Source organism: Megascapheus bottae, chromosome 15 (genome assembly GCF_031878675.1).
Source record: "Megascapheus bottae isolate mThoBot1 chromosome 15, mThoBot2.hap1, whole genome shotgun sequence".
In the NCBI taxonomy this organism is placed as follows: Eukaryota; Metazoa; Chordata; class Mammalia; order Rodentia; family Geomyidae; genus Megascapheus; species Megascapheus bottae.
This window is the reverse complement of record NC_143523.1, coordinates 31,705,404-31,724,066: the sequence shown is the minus strand read 5'-3', so window position 1 is coordinate 31,724,066 and position 18,663 is coordinate 31,705,404. Positions and strand designations below refer to the sequence as shown.

General features: G+C 37.5%; 1 protein-coding gene across 1 annotated transcript in view; it reads right to left on the bottom strand.

Moving 5' to 3' along the window:
- Nucleotides 1–18,663, bottom strand: part of LOC150054135 (neutral ceramidase-like) — a 52,851-nt gene that overhangs the window by 964 nt on the left and 33,224 nt on the right. The window contains 10 exon segments of the mRNA XM_090345531.1: nt 2,875–2,963; nt 6,861–6,920; nt 8,994–9,140; nt 10,743–10,838; nt 12,406–12,501; nt 12,940–12,979; nt 15,010–15,104; nt 15,882–15,997; nt 18,265–18,340; nt 18,468–18,578. Of these exon segments, the coding sequence (XP_090201657.1) occupies nt 2,875–2,963; nt 6,861–6,920; nt 8,994–9,140; nt 10,743–10,838; nt 12,406–12,501; nt 12,940–12,979; nt 15,010–15,104; nt 15,882–15,997; nt 18,265–18,340; nt 18,468–18,578 (926 nt within the window).

The window sequence follows — 18,663 nt, the reverse complement described above, 5'->3', positions numbered from 1 at the left end:
AATAATCATATATAAAAAATGGCTCCTGTTTTGAATGGCTATTGAATCCTTTTCACTATTATGGAACTGTACCAGTCAGCACTTCTCTTCCCATGTTCATTCATTTATTGACAACACATATTTAGTGAGCACAGATCTGTGCAAAAATGACAGGTCAAGTGCTGGTGGCTCATGTCTATAATCCATGCCTATAATCTCCAGGAGTCTGAACTCTAAGAACCACAATTTGAAGCTGGCCTGGGCAGAAAAGTACATGAGATATCTCAAATTTATTATCACAAAGCTCTAAGTGGAGCTGTGGCTCATTTGGTAGAGGTGTAGCATTCAGAACAACAAAAAAAAAGCCAAGCAAGAGTGTGAGGTCCTGAGTTCAAGCACATACATATACAAAAAAAGAGGAGAATATTAACTATAACTGAGTAGCATAATAGCAAGCAATAGCAAGATGGTCAAATTTATTTCAAGTTTCATAAAACATATTCTCTTGAGAATTGGAATAAAGACAATAGCAAAAAAATCCCCACGTTTTTATTTAAAAAGGATAAATGCAATGGAGAAAACATGACAGACACTTCCCTGAGAAGATGTCGTGTACAGGGAGGTTACATAGCACACAGAGATGTAGTGGAAGAGCATAGTTAGCAAGAAAGAAAACCACACACACACACACACACACACACACACACACACACACACACACACACACACACACACACAGTGTCCATGGGAGGAAAAAAACACAATATGCCAAGAAAATAATGCAGGCTTTCAAGAACAGGCTGTAGAAAGCTGTAGGAAAGTGTTTGAGATGAGGGAAAGTTGTGGAGTCAGATCAAGCTGAGCAATGATCTGATCTCTGAAGACCAGAACAGGGAGCCCTTGTACTCCTTGTGACACAGTGAGACACACTGAATCATCTAGCTGATGTTCAGAAAAGTCAAAAGTAAATCCTAGCCAGGCATGGGTGACTCACGCCTGGAACCCTAGTCTACTCAGGAGACTGAGACCTGAGGATCATGGTTCAAAGCCAGCCTGGACACAAAAAAAACAGAGATCATCTTCAATTAACCACCAGAAAACCAGAAGTGGCTCTATGGCTCAAGTGGTAGAAAGGTAGCCCTGAGGGGCCGGGAGTTTGGCCTAGTGGTAGAGTGCTTGCCTAGCATGCATAAAAGCCTGGGTTCAATTCCTCGGTACCACATACATAGAAAAAAAGCCGGAGTGGTGCTGAGGCTCAAGTGGTAGAGCTCTAGCCTTGAGAAAATCCAAGGACAGTGCTTAGGCCCTGAGCTCAAGCCAGAACTGGCAAAAAAAAAAAAAAAAAAAGAAAGGTAGCCTTGAGCTAACGAGCTCAGGAACAATGCCCAGGCCCAGAGTTCCAGGCCCACACTGACAAAAAAATAAAAATAAAAAATTGAGTCACTTGAGCATGTAAATCCATTCTCTAATCCTCTGTGATTAGCATATTGCATTTCATAAAATTGATGAGACAATTGTTTAATGGCAGGGAGAAATCTAATTGTATCATGATGAATTTTAACTTTTGAACATAAAGTATTGTTTTTATTATCTGTTTCACGAGATATAATGAATGTTTTTTTTTTAAAAAAAAACCTGCAATCTACAGTCTTGAGGATCAAAGAGGGGGAAAACTGTGCTTATATCTGTATATATTAATTCAAGGAAGACCTCAAGGAGTGTCTACAGTGAGTAAGGGACTATTCTAGACTCAACATGGGCAAAAAATCCAATTTACAGTTCATCTTCTAAACCAAAACAATATGCATATAATTACTTGGTTTGAGAAAACGTGAGTTAGTAACAAATTGCTTTAGAAAAAAAAACATTACCCACGTCTATACTACTTTTATTGTGGTGTGAAATTTATAGACTTGAAAATATTAGTATTTCTTTATAACAAACGCATGGTCAAAATCTTCCAACTATCCATTCAGCCTCAAAGTGTAATAACAAAGCCCTGAGATATATTGCTGAAAAAAATCTATGAGGTTATTACTTTCTTCTTTTGTTTCAAATCTCCAAAGAAGAAACTTTGGCCATATACAAACATGCTCTACACATTCATAACAGACATTATTTTCCCAGGAGAAATGATGACCTTGACAGAGACAGCTCAGCAACTTCAACCAACACTCCCCGTCAACAATTTGCAAGAAGGCTAGTCAGATTTCCATGAAAGTAACTCTGATTATAGAAGGAGAAGGGAAAGAAGAAGGGGAAGGGGAAGGGGAAGAAGAAGGAGGAGAAGGAGGAGAAGGAGAACGAGAACAAGAATGAGGAGAAGGAGGAGAAGGAGAAGAAGGAAGAAGGAGGAGAAGGAGGAGGAGGAAGAGGAGGAGGAGGAGGAAGAGGAAGAGGAGGAGGAAGAGGAGGAGGAAGAGGAGGAGGAAGAGGAGAGAAGAAGAAGAAGAAGAAGAAGAAGGAGGAGGAGGAGGAGGAGGAGGAGGAGGAGGAGGAGGAGGAGGAGGAGGAGGAGGAGGAGGAAGGAAGTGGTGCTGTGGTTCACAGTGGTAGAGCTGAAGAGCTCAGGGAGAGTGCCCAGGCTCAAAGTTCAAATCCCATGACCCACCCCCACAAAAAAAGAATTTTAAAAAATCAGCAAAATTTCTATAGGAAGAAAAGCCTTCACCCCATCAGCACCTAACCTCATGGAGGAACATAAGGCACCGTTGGGTAGGAAAAAAAATAATAATTCCAAAGGAAGTCACCTAAATCAATTAAGGTATGGCCACATTGAAAACAGAATGTCATTTATAGGATGTCTTGAGGTGCTCTTATTATTTGTCCTTCATGTATTACTAAAGCAACCGTTTTCAAAGCTAGAAAGATAAAATATGCAATAGACAACCTCACCTTGTCTCCCAAGAGGCGTCATTATACAATATGTGCCAGGCTGAAGTAGTGTCTTCATATTTCTCTACAGTGAGAAAGGTCTCATGGGTCTAAAATACAAAGAATATAGATGATCAGTATATTTATGCATATACTAACAACCCTTGTTAACCACATGCTAATTTAATGAAACCTTTCATAGACATGCATTGAAATTTATTGTAAATTCTTAGGCGTTTACCTTAACAGTCTAGGTGATATCTTCAGAATACCAACTTCTACTTAAAACAATGGTATTTTCATAAATTTGAAAGGAACATGATTATGGAGCTAATACTAAGTTGGAAAAATTAGAGCCAAGAAGGAACTGGGAATAGAACTTGAAATTTCAGAAGACATAGTCAAGCCTTTCCAGGGAAAGCTTATTAATCTATATTCTAAGACCATCCCTAGTCAGCTCATGATTTAGGAAGGGAAATGGGACTTTCTTGTCTTCCCACCTCCATGCAAATAAATTACAGTGACTCTGTCTCCCTGAGGGAAAGAGTTGGAAAGAATACATAAATCTTCCCTGTCCTGAGGAGCTAAAGACAGTCTCTATACTTATTTATAATGGATTCCAGAAACCATATCATAAGTAGATTTTATTTCCCCATCAGCAGAGTGCTATAATAGAGCAATTTGTTCCAGTCTAAGAATTCAGTTTCAAATGAAGCACAGATTTGAATAATATGACAAGGTAATAAATACCAAGGCCATAAATCTCCCATTTCACTTTAAAATCCTTTACAAAGGAGCCCATAAAGATTGGGTTTCTGATCACTGTATCTGTCACCAGTCTTCATCTCTGCCATTTGTGAGTGTTCAGATAACCCTTTCTTGAATAGATCATTTATTTACAGCTAGGCCATGTGATTCTTCAAAATTATTATCTAATTGTTCCACTGGTTATATCTGATTAGAAGTTCTATCTGATAAGACAATGTTAAATACCATGGTTACTTGTAAAGAGACACAATGGGAAAGCCTTAGATGGGGTAAGAGGTAGGACGGGTCCTAATGAATGGGTACAGAGTACAGCTTGGAGAACAAGCTGAGACTACCAAACATGAGGAACAAGACACATGACTATCCTCCCACTCTCTCACCAGAATCTCTTCCCAGATGCATAATTGGTTTCACATTAGCTTTTCTTTTCCCTCCTCAATCTTTTTTTTTTAATTAAAAGCTTTTATTAACACTGATTTTTTTACATCGTATTCCAAATGTCAAGTTTAACAAATAAGTATTCAAGAATGGGATCTCTATATGCAATCACTGGCACATGGATTGAAGAAAAAATTTAAAATTAAGCTGAGAATTTGTCATAGATACATATCAATCTATATAGCATTATGCTTATAAAATATATATCCCATCATAGATTTTTATGTCTATGTAGTTATATTATACCTCCAAGATCATGTCAATGACATTGAGTACCCGAAAATTAAGTCATCACTCTTGTACTGTTTGGATCTAATATCCACATATCAAGGAGACCCATGGGCCTTTGGTTCCTTTTGTTTTGACTTATCTTGCTCAACATGATATTCTCTAGTTTCTTCCACTTCTCAGTGAATACCATTATTTTATCTTGTCTGTTGGCTATGGAGAATTCCATTGTATATATGTACCTCATTTTTTGTATACCTTCATTTGTAGTGGACATCTGGGTTGTTTCCATCACTTGGCTATTGTTACACTTAATCTTTATGGGAGTCTATTTACTCATTCATAAAGTACTTCCTTCTTATTAAGGTGCATACTGAAAGGTAACTTACTAGTAGGACTGAGGATTAAACAAGATACACATGAGTATAATATGAATATTTTGTCCATAAAACAGCAGTCTATTTGTAAAACTATCTCCAATTAACTACCAAAAAAGTGGAGCAGTAGCTCAAAGTGGTAGAGAATTAGTGTTGAGCAAAACAAGCTCAAGGACAATGCCTAGGCTCTGCTTTCAGGCCATACCACTGATAAAAATTATTTTTAAATCTGTTACCCAAATATTAAATAACTAGTATTGATAAAAAAAATTGATGGTTTCTAGAAATAAATGTTTTTGTACCAAATCCCACAAACATCTTTGACATGCCCACCAACACTCTTATCTGATGGTCTCACATTGCACTTGTGGTTGTGGAAACACTGGCACTTTATTTTTTTTCATATTTTTATTGTGATTAATAGAAGGATTACATTATATTCACCAGATAGAAGGTGCATTACTTCACATGCATTGATACCCTTTCTCATGTCTTGGTCCCCATTTCCCTCCCTCCACCCCGCCCCTCATCTTGTTTTCCTCCCTTCCCTATCAGACTTCAAATAACCAAATACGCATATATACAATATATCAGATAACCAGGAGAAATGCTGTAACAATATTAGATAGCCAAGGGACAGCAAAAGAGATGAGAGATCACATAGTACATTAAGGACAACAATCACTCATTATATGGCTTTTGTTTCTATATCCTGGAGATCCTTTCATTTAGTGTCATACTGTATGACTTTATGTATCTAGGTTTTGCTCTATTGTAAACTTCTGCTAGGAGAGCCCAAGGTTTCTACTGATTAGGACAAATGAGGGAAACCATTGAGCCTAAGTTCCCTTGAGTCTGGCTTACTTCACTTAATATGATTTTTTTTCTCTTTCCATTTCCTTACAAATGGGGCGATGTTCTTTCTGACAGCAGCATAGAATTCCATTGTGTATAAATACCATGTCTTGTTGATCCACTCATCAACTGAGGGGCATCTAAGTTGGTTCCATATCTTTGCTATGGTAAATAGTGCTGCAATGAACATTGTTGTGCTAGTGGATTTAGTTTGTCTTTGTTTCTGGACCAATGGATTAATGCCAAGTAATGGAATTGCTGGGTTATAGGGGAGCTCTATGTTTAGTCTTTTGAGGAACTGCCATACTGCTTTCCATAGTGGTTGAACGAGTTTGCACTCCTATCAACAACACTGGCACTTTAATAAGCAGGCTTGGGAAGGCTTGATTAGGAGAAGAAAGGAATTCAGAGCTACAAATGACTGTGGTTCAGGCATGGGCAGATGCTCACCAATGTAGAGAATACAGCCTTAGTCACAGAAAAAAAAATATATGACCTAGAATTGACCTTCATATATACACTCTTCTTTCTCTATAAATGTCTATATTTTATTTCTGCTTCTGTTTTTTGATGTTTGATTTGTGCTTCTAGAGATTTTACTGGGATTTTAATATGAAGTGCAGAAACAGCACTGGTTCACAGCTCTTGTTCCTTTTTCTCCAGGGTGCTGGAATTACATTGTTTGCCATCACCTTGTTTGTTTAATGTTTGATCATTTTAGTGTGTCTCATTATTGCTTGTATAGTATGTAAAACCCATTTCTAAGGAATTACAGAAGACTAAAACTACTGCATTTTGTTTTTAGATAAATCATATGCATACCAATGCTTTGTAACAGACTAGTAATAATTGCCTTTGAAAAGATGTGTGTGAAATAGGTTCAATATTCATTATATTTTATGTACTTCTATAGTGTTTTTATGTCAGACATAAGATAAATACACCTTGCTGGTGTTTTACTAAGATAAATCAGTAAGAATAACCATCATGCTGGTGCCATAATAAAGAATGGGGAAAAGACCAATACAAAATGAGGTACGAAGCAAGCTCTTTTCTTTTTCTGGGAATAAATGAATAAAGTTGAATTTCTGAATTAGAAAGCCATACACACAGGTATCCATCCATTCATCCATCTGTGTGGGTAGATCCCATCCATCTCCCAGGACTTATCTGAATTGTGATAAGAACAAGTTAGCTATTGTCTGTGTGCTGTGTCCATATTAACAACAAGATGGAAAATAGGCTGGCACAGTTTGTCCTTGTGTTGTTAACATCTAAAGACATATTTAAGTACTGAGAAAGCTGGTTATAATTTGTGAAAGATGGATGATCCTTACTTACCCTGTTCTTTGCTGAATTCTTTGGGTTGGCACCTACAAATACAACTTCAGCAACTTCTCCCTGGAAATTAAAAATGTATTTTCATGAGTTCTAATAAAAGGAGTTAGGGCTAGACTCCAACTGGAAATATTATCTGTTACATATCCCAGGACCCAGGGCTGTTGTAGAGATTCCACCCTATTTAATCAATTGATTACAAATCTCTTTGCAACAATGAACACAGGAATTTGTAACCAACTCATTTTCTTTTAGTAGATTAAAATATAGATGAAAATCCAGAGCAGTTTCTTTCTATTGATGCTCATTTATTTAGTCTTTTTTATAATTTTTGGTTTTGGGGATTTTTTGCCAGTCCTAGGGCTTGAACTCAGGGCCTGAGCACTGTCCTTGTGCTTTCTCAAGGCTAGCACCCTGCCACTTGAACCACAGCACCACTTCCAGCCTTTTCTGTGTATATGGCAACCAAGGAATCGACCCAGGGCTTCATGCATGCTAGGCCAGCCCCTAGTCTTCTTTTTTAGACAGGACCTCAAAACTGTGGAGGCTTAGGACAGCATGAGTTAAAGGCCAGCCTAGGCTTCACAGAATCTATTTCAAAAGAAAAACAAAGGAGTGCGGTGGGGAGGGAAGACTGCTTAGTTATACATAAACATTACTTAGAATCCATAAAGCTAAATGTTAGTTCCTTAACAACACACAGTACCAAAATCAGGAAGCAAAAATAGGTATAATTATATGTGGCAAAAGGACTACAGAGAAATATTATGCATAACAAATTTGCTATCGTATCAACCAATCGAATATTCAAATGGAAATCTTCTAGTAGAAATTCCTAGAGCGAATCTTTCTGCTGGCATAGAATCACAAAGGGCCAGAGCTCTTAGCCTCCTGAGTAGCAACAGTTACAGATGTGAGCCACAGGTACCTGGCAATAAAAATTTTTAAACCACATAATCACCTTAGCAGCATAAAAAAACATTTGCAAATGCCCAACACCTATACTCAGTAAAAATTCTCCTTAAAATAGGCATAAAGATGAAATAACTGTTTTAGTTCCATTAAAATTGTATACAAAATCCCAAGTAAACATATTAGGTTAAACAGGCAGTGAAATTGATCGAAGTCTATTATATGCACTTATAGTCTATTATATGCATGTATAAAGAAGTATCCCAATGAAACCTTTCATATATACTAATAAAAATATAGGAAAACACAAAATATTTTTGTAAAGATAAGAAACAAGGGAAGATTATCTATTCCTCTACTTCTATTTAACACTGTATTGTAGCCTAGTTCATTCAATAAGAAAAAAATAAAAATAAAGACATCCAGAAAAGAAACCTATAAAGGAATATGTAAACTATCTTAATTTATAAAAACACATTATAACTATATGTAGAAATTCATATCATAAGGTAACACACCTGTTGGAACAAACAAATAATTTAGCAAGGCTGCAGAACAGAGATCCAAATAAAATGTGATCTTACCAATCCAGCTTCAGTTTTTTGGTTGAGTGTTTGAACTCAAAACCCTACTACTTGAGCTTTACCTCCACTAGATCCTGCTTCATTTCTGTGGGTTTTTTTTTAATCCCTAATGTAAAAGGCAACTTTTCTTCAGTAGATTATTTAAATGTCTGATTGAGAAAAAGAATATACTTTTTGTCAGTCAAGGGGTTTGAACTCAAGGCTTGGGCGCTGTCACTGAGCTCTTCATCCCAAAGCTACCGCCCTACCACTTGAGCTACAGTGCCACTTACAGTTTTCTAGTGGTTAATTGGAGATAGAGTCCCACAGTCTTTAGTGCCCATGCTGGATTTGAACTGCAATCCTAGATCGCAGCCTCTTGAGTAGCTAGGATTACATGTGGGAGCCACCATGCCTAGCAAAAAGGAATAATTTCTAATTCACAAGTTCAACTCTACTCAATTATCCCAAGGGAAAGAAAAAAGCCAGAATTTTTCATTTTCAATATTCTGTAGAGGCCTTCTTCAAGAATAATTGTCAAGATTACCAGTGCTAAAGTTGATTTATGGGATCATTAAAAGATCATGACGTTCAGCAACATCCTTGCTTCACCTTCAAAAACAGAAGCCTGAATATTTTAAGATTACTCCAGGAGTCTTACTACTCGGTATACAGATTTTGCTGGCTGCAAGACATCACCAAAATTTCTGCCTATTGGTGTTCTATCCACTGTATTAGGAATTAATGGGTTTATTAATTGTTTGAAAAATGGAGGCTCTGGACCACTGCTCATGTTGGCTACTGTGTCCTGAAACAGAGAACCTTCCTTTAGGCAATGTAACATAAAGAGTCAAGACCCTGTCCCCAGACCTCAACTACCAGAAATGCCTGAACTAAAGAAGTATGCATACACATGGATGCACACACACACACACACACACACACACACACACACACACACACACACACACACACAAACATACACACCATAAAAGCTATTGGGCTTTATGAAACTATGAGGGGAATTCTGTTAAAATGTGCTACTAGATATTCATAATCTTACTTTTTGCCCCTAGAAGAATGTTCTGATGGAAAGTTGCTGTCTTATTTCCTGGGCAATATAAGCCAGAGACAAGAGAGACTACTTTGAATCACCACCAAGGTGAACTTCCATCATTCACTTGTGCAACCTTGAACAAGGGCCCTAACACACAACAGTGAGACTGTTTTAGAACTTTTACATTGTGTTGAGATTCTTCCAAACACTGTGGAAATCTTGATTAGAAACAGGATTTTCTCCTGTATCTGTCTTTTGATATACACACCTGTTTAATTTGAAATGTCAGTGCACATCCTCATTAGTTTGCTCCATTTTCTGTAAGTTTTACTACCTTTGTACCATTAAAATGTGAATCTCAATTTTTAAATAGCTTTGATGTATTTTTAATGCCCTTTATTTCTTTAAGAAAAGACCCTGATCCCAGACCTCAACTACCAGAAGCACCTGAACTAAAGAAAGCATGCATATACATGTATATGTATGTACAAACACACACACACACACACACACACACACACACACCTTAAAAGCTATTAGGCTTTATAAAACTGTGAGGAGAAACCTACTAAAATGTTCTACTAGCTGCTCATAATTGCATTTTTGCCATTAGAATAAAGTACTGATGGGAAGTAGCTGTTTACATTCCCTGGGCAATACAAGCCAGAGATCAGAGATACCACATCTAAACACTACCAAGGTAAACTTCTATCATTCCCATATATATATATTGATATAGATATAGATATAGATAGATAATGCATACCTTTTTAATTTAAAATGTAAATGTGAGTGTACATTCTGACTGGTTTGCTCTGTTTTCTGTAAGTACTACCACCTCTGTGTCATTAAAATATGAATGGCAATTTTAAGAAGCTTTGATATATACTTAATGCTCTTTATATCTGGGAAGGAATGCTCTTTATATCTGGGAAGGACTGAAGGATAGTGGTGCAACAAAGCCAGGCTGGAGAAATGGCATGAATGGCAGACTGACAGCCATGAGTTCAAGTCTTGATATTAGGGAGAAAAAAGAACAAGGAGGAGGAGGAGGAGGAGGAGGAAAAGGAGGAGGAAGAGGAACATATATACATATATATGTACATTCAAATATTGTTTCCACCACTAATGGATGTTCACTGAATTTGTATTTTACTACCAATAGATTTTCACATCTATTTCACTGGTAACATTTTTGAAGGGATCCCTTTAATTCTTTAATATGCATAATGTCAAAGCAATTGAACACGTGAAACTGAGGTTTTCCCTTGCCTCCCCCTAAACTTCCAATACTGAGGCAACACACACACACACACACACACACACACACACACACACACACACTTGGATTACCGTAGCAATAGCCTTAGCCAGGGCTTTAAAGAGATGGAGATAAGCAGCCAAAGTGTGAGGCCCATAAATTGTAGATGCCGCCTCGTACCGCTGAGCCTGCAGAGGAAGCAAGGTGAAGTGTGGTTGGTTCTGTGTATTTCAGTCCACCCACAAAGCTTAAGCGGTTGAGGTGAAGGCAATGTTTGGACATCTCACTGTGTTCACCCCCAGCATAATCTTCAATGCAATTTGTGAAAACACATGGTGAAAGCTTCCATTTACCAGCCATAGCAAATGGCTCCCATTTAGGTATGAAAAGCAGCATGTTCTCTTCGCTTATGCCATTTACATTGTTGCTCCAGTAATCTGAAAGCTCTTGAGTAAGTGACTATTGTAAATACTTATGAGTGCTTTTCCCCAGAGCACGTCAAAAAATGGGAGAATCATTCTTGAATAAATTGGGTGCTGTTGGCACCCTCTATAAAATGACTTAATGCTGCATAGTGCTATTTGGAGGTAATAGAAACTTCCTAAATTCCTACTGCCTTAGTAGGAACTTAGTAGGAAAAGGCTGAGACTTAAGCCTCTTTCTCTTCTTCCTTTCATTTCTATGCAATTAATTGAACAGCTTTGCCCTACCACGCACTTCTTCCATTGCCCCCACAAAATCACCAGAAATCTAAAAGCCACGAGTTTCCCCATTCATGAGATAGCAAAAGCTCTCTTCTTTCTCAGTGGATATTCTCAGGTGTTGTTTTCATAGTGGTAGGAAGAAGACTAACACAAACAAGATTTCCTAAGCAAACACGGGGCAAATAACAGCAGACATCCCACTGCTGCTATAATTTTCTAAGGACATATACTGGTGAATGGTGACCATGATATTCCAGCAACTATATTAAAATGCATTCATTGGGGAATATTATGGTATTTTCAGTGTTAAACTACTATTGTTAAAAGGCATTTGAGCTGCCCTCTAGACTACTTAAACAGAAAACCAATATCAGTCATCAGCATGTTCTAAATTCTCTGAAAACTATTTCTCCATATGTCATCGATAGAAACATACTCTCCTTAAAGATGTACTATAAAGATAATTTAAGATTATATTTTAAAGTGCTTTCAAAAAATAATGTATTCATGGGGCCGGGAGTATAGTCTAGAGGTAGAGTGCTCGCCTAGCATGCATGAAGCCCTAAGTTTGATTCCCTGGTACCACATACACAGAAAAGCCAGAAGTGGTGTGGTAGCTCAAGTGGCAGAGCACTCGCCTTGAGCAAAAGTGTCCACGGACAGTGCCCAGGCCTTGAGTTCAAGCCCCAAGATTGGCGAAAAAAAATAATAATGTATTCAATCCATAGTGGCTATCCCTGAGAGTTTTCCCAATTTCTGCATAGGTTTAAGGCACCAGAATCATTGCAAACAATTACTGGCACCTCTGGCAAATTCATTGTTTTTAGGGATGGAGGAATTCAATAAGACTAGAATTCTGGCCTGAATTGGAACTGATGAACATAAAACTCCAGACAACAGACAACCACCTGTGGCTTATGTTTCTCTTACACTGCCACCTAAAACAAAGTCAAATCTCAGAACTGTGATTGAGAAGCCAAGAAAAATCTCATTTGTACAGAAGTCTTAACCATGGTAAAATTCATTTAAAGGTGTGAATTTTTTCTTTTACCTGGTATTCTTCATATGTGGTGATGCAATGTGTGTGCCCATTACACAAGCCTGAAAGAACAACAGTCGTGTCCTTTACTCCAAACGATGCAAATTCCTGGGAGGGAAAAGTAAAGCCTAATCAATTTATTACTCATCTTAATGTTAAGATTTCTCAGTTATATTTAACAAACCCTTCAGTTGTGGGAATTGCTAGTATATTTCTCTTAAATCCTTCTCAATGGTCAAAGTCACAAAGGAATATAGTCGTATGGAAGAGTCCTTTATAAAAAGTTAGAAACATAACTCTATAATACAGCTGGGCAAATCAGTAGGTCTGTGGATATTTTAATGGTCGTGTAAACAAAGAATCTTCTAATTATCTTAAGAAATTCTACAAACAAATGGCTAGAAGCCATCTTGAAATTAATGTCTATTTTAGGAATAAAATTCTACTCATTTCAGGAGAAAATTTTAAAAATTCACAATCATAGGGGCAGAAACTATTTACCTCTTCATCAAATAAAAATGTGTAGATACTTTATATTTTATTTACTGCTTGAACTGCCTCTCGAAGTCTTCGTCCAGACATGGTCCTGAGGCAAGAAAAAAGAATTAGATAACTGTTTTACCAGTTGGGATATATGGAAGTATTCAAAAAGACTTGCAGTTAAAAAAAAAAGCCATTGCCATAGCTTATCCCACATCAATAAATTATATAAATCTAAATAATGATCCGAAGCTAAAGCTGAACTTTAGTTTTAGTGATTGTCTTATCTTCCAAGAAAATCTTGAACTGTCGTGAATTTGACCAAAGGAAAGAAACAGAATCAATGGGTTATATCACTAATCAAAGGTCATCTTCATTTTCTATTCATTGACTTAACAAAATCGTTCAACTGAATCGTATGTTAGTAAGAACTGAGGGACAAGGAGAAAGTATACCAGCTGGAGGTAGGCTATAAGAGAGGACTACTTCTATGTGCTGATGATTCAAAAATACATTGCTTAAATATTTGGTGGTGCACAGTCAACAAATAAATATAAAAGTGAGATAGTGGTGGGCAAGTGGATAATTAGAAGGCAGGGAACGGTGAAAGGGAGTGGTGGTGGTCAGTGTGGTGGTGATAGTTGTGGTGCTAATGTGATTGTGCCAATGGCAGTTGTGGGTGAGTACAGGCAAAAATGCTACCCATACTGGAGATCTGAACAACACAAATAAAAAATGTAGCCAGGGTGACAGTATGGAGAGAGGAACACTACTTGATACAATCAAAATATTCAATGTACAAACTTTAAAATGGATCTAGGAAACTTGAGGGGATGGATAGGGTTGGGATAGATAGATGTTGGGGGAAAAATGATAGTAAAGGTAACGCTGATCAAGATACATCCCATATATAATTAACATGTTAAGCCAAAATGCTTTTGAACAACTATTTAAAGATAATTTAAAAAAAAAAAAAAAAGGAGAAGAGAAGCTGTAGGCAACTTTCCTTCCCTGAAGGGACCACATTTCAGGCAGCATTGAAAGGACCTGAGTCAAGAGCAATCTTAGTGAGTTTAGAAAGTGCATGTGAATTTCCACTGTAGGCAACACCATGACAATGAAAAGAGGGCTGGTGGAGGGATGGAAAATGGGAAGACATCACACCAAGGACCTTACTGAGAAACCCAAAATGTGGAAACTTATAAGAGATTGTGCGGGGGGCTGGGAGTTTGGCCTAGTGGTAGAATGCTTGCCTAGCATGCACGAAGACCCGGGTTCAATTCCTCAGTACCACATACATAGAAAAAAGCAGGAAATGGTGCTGAGGCTCAAGTGGTAGAGCTCCAGCCTTGAGAAAGTCCAAGGACAGTGCTCAGGCCCCGAGCTCAAGCCCAGGACTGGCAAAAAAAAAAGAGATTGTGCGGATATAAGGCTATGACTGAAAGGAGATGGAAAACTTGGTGGGGTTTGAGAAACTTAGCAGAAAATGAATATGATTTAACATAGCTAACCTATATTGGAATAATTAATTTGGCTTCATTTATTGAATGAAGGGTATACAGGAGTAAATGGCAAATCAAGCAGATTGAACAGAAGATTGTTAAAATAATTTGAATAAAAGATATAGAAGCTTACAGGGAATATGACAAGAAATCATGAAAATACAGAATGTATCGTAATTATTAAAGGACTGGAAGAGAAAAAAATTAATGCAAGGATAATTTCAAGATGAAGGGCCTGAGAAACTGAAAAGTATGAATTTGCAATTTACTAAGATAGGTAAGTTGATATAAGAAGATTTAAAATACTCTCCCATGTTTTCTAACATGTCTATTGATCATCTTATATATCTTCATTTTGTTGACATTTCAAGTGTTTGTACTGGCATAGCGCATGGCATCATTTTGCTTTAAGATGTAAAGCTCCTAAGTTCTCACACGTGCTTCTGGTTATCCACCAGTGATAGGCATAGAGAAATGGATTCTTCAGAAGCCTCATCAAAAGAGGGTAGAAATATTTGTCACAGTCACCAAAGGTTAGAAAGAGATGCACTTGTCTTTTCATAACCATGACTTCTAACAAGAACACATAACAAATACATTTTGAAGGTGAATTTTAAAAAGAAGCAGAACTCACGTGAATTCCCCAGGAATAGCAGCGATGGCCAAGGACCCAAGAGTAATTATCTGAACATCAACAATATCTGGATGCCAGGGATGAGGTGAGGATAGCTAATCAAAGGAAGAAACTTGTGTGAAGTATATTATTCTTTCTGTAGTAAATCAACATATGATCGTGGATATTTATTTATTCAATGATCTATAGTTGAAGCTCATTTTAATGGATTTTTTCTACCACAGGATTGACTTCTAATTTATCATATAATATTAAATATATCATGAGGGTGTACATGCCTTAATCATGACATGTGAATCTCCAACCTTAATGCTATAGGTACCTGAGCATGTCAATTACGTGTTAGGTAGATTTGTTGATATGGAGTAATAAGAACAAACAAGCCAGTGTTCCCCTAGAACAGTGTATAATTATCTTTACACATAATGAAGACCATTTGAATAGTTTTCCCTGTTAGCACTTCACCCTACTTGCACAAAACTATATAGTTCCCACATCTTGCTCTATCTTCCAAGGTTTTTCCAAGAGTATCTATGCTTTTCCACATTCAAATTAGTAGCCTATCATTCCATTTCTTCTTTTCCACTCTCTATTTCGCTAAGATTTTTAGTAGACTATTTTTAAAATACATTTTCAAACCTTCCTCATTCAAACAATCTATGTTTATGAATACAGCAGCGACATTTCAATATTTAGAATGTAAAAAGATTGCTTTAAAGAAGTGTCAAGAGAATGTTTTAATATTAAAATTTTATTACACAGTAACTAAAGACAATCTCTTCTGTCACTGAACATCTCTAATTCATTATATGATAGCTCTCAAATATACCCATAACCATACACTAATTTCTTATGATAACCAAAGGCCTTACCTCTCCAGTGTGCAGAAGGATTGGCTTTGGCTTATGACATTCTTTTATTTCCTCAGATGGTATGCCCAGGACCAGATCCCGAAGGACCTCCCAAAATGGATCCCCTTCTGTGGTCCCTATGAGGAATGTCACACTTATCATGATTCTTTGAACTAGTCCTCTGAAAGAAGGACCACTGACACAAATATTGTACATTAATTCTTCTAGAGGTTTCAGAGATTGTATTAAGGCAGTTTATTGTCCAGTTACTCAGTTTGAATAACAGAAGAGACAGCATTTCCAGTGAGTGTATCAATCAACATAATCATTATTTAATTACAGCTTCAGTGTATACAAGAGAACTAAGAGGGTATATTTGGTTCTTCAAAGCTTTAGTTATATTTACTGGTTATTTTATAAATGAAAACATTTTTATTTAATTAATATATTTGTGAGCTACACTAACTTTTTATTTTGTGCCAGTCATTGGGCTAAAACTCAAGGCCTACATGCTGTCCCTAAGATTTTTTTGCTCAAGGGTAACATTCTACTCTTTGAGCCACAGCTCTATGTTTCAGTGGTTAACTGGAGATAGAGTCTCATCCTGCCCAGGCTGGCTTCAAACAATGAACCTCAGCTCCCAGCCTTCTGTAGTAGCTGCAGGTATAAACCACTGATGTCAGGCATTTTTTCCTATATCTTTTATTGTAATTATTAGAAGGGTTACAAGATAGAAGATGTATTACTTCACAAACACTGATGCCCTTTCTTTCTCATGTCTTGGTCCCCATTCTCTCCCCTGACCCCCGCCCCTCATCTTGTTTTCCACCTTGCCCTATTGTATTTCAAATAACCAAATAACTATATATATAATATATCAGATATCAAGATAAAATACTGTAACAATATGTAATAACCAAGGGACAGCAAAAGAGATGACATATAACATAGTACATTAAGGACAACAATCACTCGTTATATGGCTTTTGTTTCTATATCCTGGAGGTCCTTTCATTTACCATCATACTATATGGCTTTATGTATCTAGATTTTGTTCTATTGTAAATCTCTGCTAGGAGAGCCCAAGGTTTCTACTGATTATGACAAATGAGGGAAACCATTGAGCCTATGTTCCTTTGAGTCTGGCTTACTTCACTTAATATGATTTTTTTCTCTTTCCATTTCCTTACAAATGGGGCGATGTCGTTCTTTCTGACAGAAGCATAGAATTCCATTGTGTATAAATACCATGTCTTGCTGATCCACTCATCAACTGAGGGGCATCTAGGTTGGTTCCATATCTTTGCTATGGTAAATAGTGCTGCAATGAACATCGTTGTGTTAGTGGATTTAGTTTGTTCTTGTTTCTGGACCAATGGATAAATGCCAAGTTGTGGAATTGCTGGGTCATAGGGGAGCTCTATGTTTAGTCTTTTGAAGAACTGCCATACTGCTTTCCTTAGTGGTTGAACAAGTTTGCATTCAACATCTCTGGCCATAAAAGAAATGCAAATCAAAGCAACTCTAAGATTCCACCTCACTCCAGTTAGAATGGCCATGATCAGTAAATCTAATGATAACAGATGCTGGCAGGGAGGTGGCCACGAGGGATAACTACCACATTTTTTTCCTATTTTAAACATTGGAATAACTCATATATCTGTTGTCTGGTCCTACAGGAAGTGTAAGCCACAGGTACTTTAAGCAATAAAGGACTTCAAGGCCAAGAGTCCCAGATTCCCTGGGAAGCATTCTTATCTCCTGAAGGTTGCAATGGAAGTGTGCACCACACCAGGCTGTGTCTACAACACACACTTTAGGTGTGTGTGATGTTGCTGGGTAGGAAGGAAAACTCCAAAACCCATGTGCCCCATACCCAATCAAAGGGCTACCATCAGTATGGAGGTAAGAACAAGTATTGGCCAAGATGTGGAAAAGTTAGAATCCAAGATATTATACTGTATGACTTAAAGACATATAATTGACTATCAATTTAGAATAATCATAAAAAGTCAGATGGTGGTGGCTCATGCCTGCAATCCTACCGCTTCAGGGTACTAACTTCTGAAGATTGCAGTTCTAAGTGAAAAATGCTCATGAGACTCTTGAGCTTTGGCTCAAATAATAGAGGACTACCAAACAAAAAAAGGCTCAGAAGCAGTGTCCAGAACCTAGATCAAATTCTATGACTTACACACACATATATACACACACGTGCACACAAATAAGTTAGAAAAGTCTCCTGGGAGATCTAAGCTGACACGTATAAATCTTGAAACACTGTTGACTTGTGAGGTTAAAAATTTAAATAATGAATGCATTGGCTATAGTTAAACCCTATGAGTGAAGAGAATGTGAAGCTCTGAAACAAGGGAAGTGTGGATTTCACAGAATTGAAGCTCACCTTGCTTGATGTTGAGGCCTGAGACTCCATCAATGGTGCCAGCTGCAAAACTATAGCCCAAGGCTGGTTTACATGTCTTCACCCAAAGAAAAAAGTTAAAAGCACAACAAAAGCCAATGAAGAAAATGAGGTCAGGCAACAAGTAATAAGGTGATCCCCCCCAATTCTCTGACCCTTGAGAATGCCCCACGTGGCTCTGCCACACTTACTGTGTGTGTGGAATTGAGTGGGATGCTCACCTCTGTCATGTTTACCCACTGATGAGCCGCAGCCACAGGTCCCGTCACCTCTTTGGAGGCAGAGCCATAGAGTTCCTAGAAGAACCAGGCAGCATGACTGTCCCAAAGGAAAGAGCTGAGTGGAGTCAAGTCCACCAGCAGTGCCAGGAAGCACCGGTTT